The 5,622-nt window shown below is 61.1% G+C and overlaps 1 protein-coding gene across 1 annotated transcript in view; it reads left to right on the forward strand.

The window, feature by feature from the left end:
• The window catches only part of L1CAM (L1 cell adhesion molecule), a 23,852-nt gene extending 19,694 nt beyond the window's left edge, over nucleotides 1-4,158 (forward strand). Inside the window, 10 exon segments of the mRNA XM_006166701.1 lie at nucleotides 810-964; nucleotides 966-1,003; nucleotides 1,106-1,228; nucleotides 1,314-1,487; nucleotides 1,627-1,746; nucleotides 1,840-1,995; nucleotides 2,228-2,380; nucleotides 2,696-2,768; nucleotides 2,864-2,875; nucleotides 3,027-4,158. Coding sequence (XP_006166763.1) covers nucleotides 810-964; nucleotides 966-1,003; nucleotides 1,106-1,228; nucleotides 1,314-1,487; nucleotides 1,627-1,746; nucleotides 1,840-1,995; nucleotides 2,228-2,380; nucleotides 2,696-2,768; nucleotides 2,864-2,875; nucleotides 3,027-3,258 — 1,236 coding nt within the window. The 3' untranslated portion in view covers nucleotides 3,259-4,158.
• The last annotated feature ends 1,464 nt before the right edge of the window (nucleotides 4,159-5,622 follow it).

Consider the following 5,622-nt stretch of genomic DNA (forward strand, 5'->3'; position numbering starts at 1 on the left):
GCCCCTGCCCGCCCCCTGGTTGCAGCCCGGCTCCTACCACTGGTGCCCAGCTGCCCGCTCCCTGGCAGCCAGCACGCGCCTCTCAGCACTTGAGCGCGCATTTCCTGCGAGTGAGAGTCTTCTCCTACATAACCAGGGTGTGTTACGGAATTCCGGCCACGTCCCACTGCTACAGTGCATTCCGGTCGCCAGCCAGTCCTGCAGTGGGGTCAGCAGGGCCGTCTTCCGTAGCACCTCTCCCCGAGGCGCAGCCGTCCCGTACAAGCCTCTGGCTGCCCTGCCTCTGTCTCTCCTCGAATCTGGAGCATTGCCAGATGTTAACCTTATCACCTGGTCAAGCTGTTTCCTGCTTTCTCTGTGTAACTGCCTCTTTTCACCCTTGCAAGTAATAAGCAATCTGGGAGAAACCTTCAGGCCATGCAGACACCCTGCCCTCCTCACACTGTCTCCCACACGGCGTTCTGATCCCTCTTATTGTGGGAGGGCTTCGGGCCAGCCTCAGGGCCTGGTGATGGCCTGTGGCACTCCGGGTTACTGGCTGTTTGCAGACCCCCAGGCAAGTCCTGAGCTGGAAGGCGTGAAGATCCTCAACTCCAGCGCTGTGCTGGTCAAGTGGTGGCCTATGGACCTGGCCCAGGTCAAAGGGCATCTCCGGGGATACAACGTAAGGGTCCAAGGCCGAGGCCGGGGTTGGGAGACCTGGGGTGAGTGGCAAGATCAGGGCGGGCCCTGTCACTCTCCTGAAGCTCTTGGGCTGGGAGAAAAGGCTGGTGAGGAGCACAAGCAGGGTCCCCTGTCTGCCTGTGCAGGTGACATACTGGTGGGAAGGCAGCCAGAGGAAGCACAGCAAGAGGCACACCCACAGAGGCCACGTGGTAGTGCCCGCCAACGCCACCAGCGCCGTTCTCAGTGGCCTGCGGCCCTACAGCTTCTACCGCCTGGAGGTGCAGGCCTTTAACGGGCGTGCCTGCCAGCGAGTTAACCTTTAGTACTCCAGAGGGAGGTGAGTCTTGCACCCCCTGCTCCCACCTCTCCTGGCCCTCCTTCCTGGGCCTGGGCGAGGGCCTGCCGCTCACCCTTTCTCCCACACCCCTGTGCCCCACAGTGCCCGGTCACCCTGAGGCGCTGCACCTGGAATGCCAGTCCAACACCAGCCTGCTGCTGCGCTGGCAGCCCCCCCCCAGCCACAACGGCGTGCTCACCGGCTACGTGCTCTCTTACCACCCCCGTGCGTGCAGTGGGCCCCCAGGGAACTGCGGGCCGGGGAGGGCGCCCTGCCAACAGCACAGCCAACATCCTGCCTGTCCCCACAGTGGACGAGGGGGGCAGGGAGCAGCTGTCCTTTGACCTACCGGACCCCAAGCTCCGGACACACAACCTGACCAACCTCAGCCCCGACCTGCGGTACCGCTTCCAGCTCCAGGCCACCACCAGAGAGGGCCCTGGTGAGGCCATCGTGCGGGAAGGAGGCACCATGGCCTTGTCCGGTCAGTTGGCTGCTGGGCTTTGGGGGTCCCATGCTTGTGGCTGGGGGGGCTGAGGAGACCCTGGGCAGCAGTGGGGCCTGAGAGGGTGCCTTAGCTTATTTGGAGGTTTCACTCCCTCCTCTTGCTTCCACACCCCCAGGGGATCGGGGCTTTGGCAATGTCTCGGCCACAGCAGGCGAGAACTACACTGTCGTCTCCTGGGTCCCCGAGGAAGATCAGTGCAACTTCGGGTTCCACATCCTGTTCAAAGCCCTGGGTGGTAAGCACGAGAGGGGGTCTCCAGGCCCTGGGCCCAGAAGGGCTGCCTGGCATGCCTGCTCACCCTGCTGGCCACTCCCCTCTTGCCCTACAGAAGAGAAGGTGGGCACCTCCCTCCCCCCGCAGTACGTGAACTACAATCAGAGCTCCTACACACAGTGGGACCTGCAGCCCGACACGGACTACGAGATCCGTCTGCTGAGGGAGAGCCAGGTCCTGCACAGGATGGCCGTGAAGACCAACGGCACCGGTAAGGCCCCACTCCCCGGCTCCTGTCTCCTCATCCCGGAATCTCGGTGCCTTTCGTCCATGCAGAAGTTGGGGGCCTGATCCGGGCCCCTTTCAGACCCTTTTCCCAGCCGGCCCTCCTCTGAGCCTTCCGGGTCAGCATGCTCGCACTGCACCAGGCCACTCGCACGTGCGGTGCCCTGGGGGACCTGGGGCTCCCCGGCTGCGCACTAGCTCCTCCCTGCTGTCCTCAGGCCGCATGCGGCTGGCCCCCTCCGGCTTCGTCACTGCCTCCGGCTTCGTCACTGAGAGCTGGTTCATCGGCTTCATCAGCGCCATCATCCTTCTACTCCTCATTCTGCTCATCCTCTGCTTCATCAAGCGCAGCAAGGGCGGCAAATACTCGGGTAACTCCTGGACCCCGGGTGCAGGCGGACCCCGTCGGGCTCAGGGTGAGGGCCATAGAGGTGAGGGGAGTGAAAGCCCCTTTGTCCCTAGTACAGGTCCTGTTCAAGTCCCCCGCATGGGCCTGGTGGAGGCAGGCGGTGGCTCCAGGGGACCTGGTCTCTGGCTGGGCTGGGAAGGCCTGGGTGGTCTGGCAGGTGGCAGCCAGGCCCACATGGGAGGACCAGGCAGAGCGTGGGGGTGCTCAGAGCACAGACAGCCTGCAGGCCAGGCCAGGCCAGGGCGGGAGAGGAAGCTAGAGCTCTCTGTGTCCCTAGTGAAGGACAAGGAGGACACCCAGGTAGACTCCGAGGCCCGGCCCATGAAAGACGAGACCTTTGGCGAGTACAGGTGAGTGGCACAGGAGCTGGGGCTGGCACGTGGCCCTGGCCTCCTGTCATATCTGACGGCCTCTCTCTCCCCTCTGTGCTGCCGGGTGGCTTCAGGTCCCTGGAGAGGTAAGGCCCGTCAGACCCACCAGCAGGGACCCACCCTTGTGCCCTACAAGGCTGTTACCACTTCCCCAGCTCTCCCGTTCCGGGGGGGCCCAGGTCACGGCCTTCCCTAGCACTGCCGCAGGGATTCACACGCCGCTCTCTGCCCCTGCAGTGACAACGAGGAGAAGGCCTTTGGCAGCAGCCAGCCATCTCTCAGTGAAGACATCAAGCCCCTGGGCAGCGACGACAGCCTGGCCGATTATGGGGGCAGCGTGGACGTCCAGTTCAACGAGGACGGGTCCTTCATTGGCCAGTACACTGGCCAGAAGGAGAAGGAGGCAGCAGGGGGCAACGACAGCTCAGGGGCCACCTCGCCCATCAACCCTGCTGTGACCCTAGAATAGTGGGGCCCAGCCAGGTGAGGGGAGTCAGGGCTTGGTCCAGGGCCAACACCTGCGCTGTGCCCTGACCTTGGGGACAAGGCCTCTCCATCTCTTCTGCAGCCCCCTGGGAGGCTTGCACTGGGGCCGAGCCCCCTTCTTACTGCCCGCCCCCCACTTTATTGCCAAAACCCAGCTCCACCCCTTCTGGGCACACCCTGCTCTGCTCCAGCTCAGGGCAGATCACCCACGAATTGGGGTGGAGAGGCCACGGCTTGGGGGAGAGGTGACCCTGGAAGGATCTCCAAGATGCTTGTCTTCCTCCCTGATTGGGGGAGCGTGGTGGGGTCTCCTCGGGGTCAGGGTTGCTGCCTCCCTCCTCCCCGCCATCTGCTCCCACTGGGGTGGACGCTGGGCCCGGAGCACTCTTCCTCACGGTCAGCACCCTCCTCCCGCCCGCCCACCGGCCAGCTTTTCAGGAGCTTCATACACATGCTGCCTTTGGTGCCCACCAGACTACGTCCGAGCGGCCTCCGGCACCTCTGCCCACCGCCCACCGCGCCCTAGGGCCCTAGCAGCCCTGCCCGCCCCAGTCCTGGGGACAGTCCTCCCCTTGGCCTCCCTGTCATGTCCCCCCGCGTGGGAATGTAAATACACCTGACTGAAGCGCTCACCCTGCCCTCTCCCCCTAGTGTGTAGGCAGATGTCTGAGTCTCTAGGTGGTTTCTAGGTTTTATAGCAATTATTATTAGCTTTGACGTGCCCACCCCAGGAAAAAGGAAACAGACGAAAAAAGGAAAGGTTGGCCCACCCAGCACCGCTGCGCCCCCGCCGGCAGCTTCGGCCTCCCCGCCTGCCCCTGGTTGGTCTGTGGAAAGTCTATATATATGTACATAGCAGAATTATAACAGGCGAATAAACCTGCGGACGGAGACCTGTGCTCGCTGCCCCCCGCACGGCTGCCCGTGCCCCGCACTGCCCAGAGTGGGCCAGCCCTGTGGCCTCGGCCGTGCCTGCCAGGCCCGCTGTCTGCCCCTTCGGTGTTCCTGTCACACTGTACAGGGCCGTGTTGTCCTGTCTAGACAGGTGCGAGCCAGCATGCCGAGCCCAGGACACCCCGCCCTGGAAGCCGGCACAAGCCTCCTCGAGTCACTGACTGCAGGGATGGACGGCCGGCTGCCAGCCTTCCTAGAAAATCCCTGGGGTCTGTTTCCTCCCCCGAGACTGGGCTGAGCAACTAGCAAGCATCCCCTCTGCCATGTGTGTCCAGGCCCTGGGGGTGAGCCTTCTGGGGGCTGCCGCCCTGCGCCCATGGCCCCGGAGCAGTTCCCCCTGCCATGCTCGCTCTTTCCGTATCTCTGCACTGGCCCCTTAGCAGACACGCAGGGTGCAAGCGGGGACGCCTGCGTGCTGCCCCAGTGCTTGTATTTTCATTTCTTTAAAGGTTTTTGCTCATGGAAGACAGAGACACAGAGAGGAAAAGTGATCAGTCACCCCCTGGGGGTGGCCACACTAACCCCTTCTCCATTGTCCTCTGGATCTGGGGCACACATGCACATGGACCCAGTGAAATTTTCAAAGCACCAGGTCCAGGGCTTGAACCACAGTTTACTGTGTGAGAGTCCAGCACCCTAAACCACCACGCCACCTGCTGGCCCCAATACCTTTTTTTTTTTTCTAAGAATTAGTTTATTTAATTTTAGTCATTGTCATTACTATTATTATTATTTTTTGAAGTTGAACAGAGAAAAGGAAAGTGAGAAAGCAAGCTGCCAGGGCAGGGACTCGAACTGCCATCAGCCATGTGGGAGTCCAGCTGCCCTAATCACCATGCCACCTGCTGACCCCTGAATACCTCTGTTTTTAAGAGAAATGTTAGGTTTTCAGAAGAACTGAGCAGAAGAGTGTTCCACCCCAACATTTCTCCTGTTACAACACCTGCCAGGGGTGGCCAGTACTGAGACGTCTTCGCTGAGGTCCCTGGTTGGCGTACCTCCCATAGCTTTTTATTTATTCATCTAGTTATTTGTATTTTTCCCATAGCTTTTACAGACGCATCCCGCGCGGCAGTCTGTCCTAAACACATGCCATGAACAGTTTCTGGAGGGTACCACGCAGAGAACAAAGTGTGTGCTGTTTTCTTTTTCTTTCTTTTTTTTTTTCTCTTTGTTAATTTGACCATAGAGGGTCAGAACAAGAGAGAGATAGAGATGGAAAGTGAGGAAGCAAGCTGCCAGGTCTGGGACTTGAACCATGGTCAGCCATGTGGGACTCCAGCACCACCCTTAACCACCACACTACCTGGCAGCCCCAGCCCCGTGCTTTTTGCTTACCCGCGTGTCCACCTCTGTAGCCAGCGCGCAGTGCGACACCAGAGACTGGGCTGAG

The sequence above is a fragment of the Tupaia chinensis genome, unplaced genomic scaffold (assembly GCF_000334495.1).
Source record: "Tupaia chinensis unplaced genomic scaffold, TupChi_1.0 Scaffold144326_1, whole genome shotgun sequence".
Classification (NCBI taxonomy): domain Eukaryota; kingdom Metazoa; phylum Chordata; class Mammalia; order Scandentia; family Tupaiidae; genus Tupaia; species Tupaia belangeri.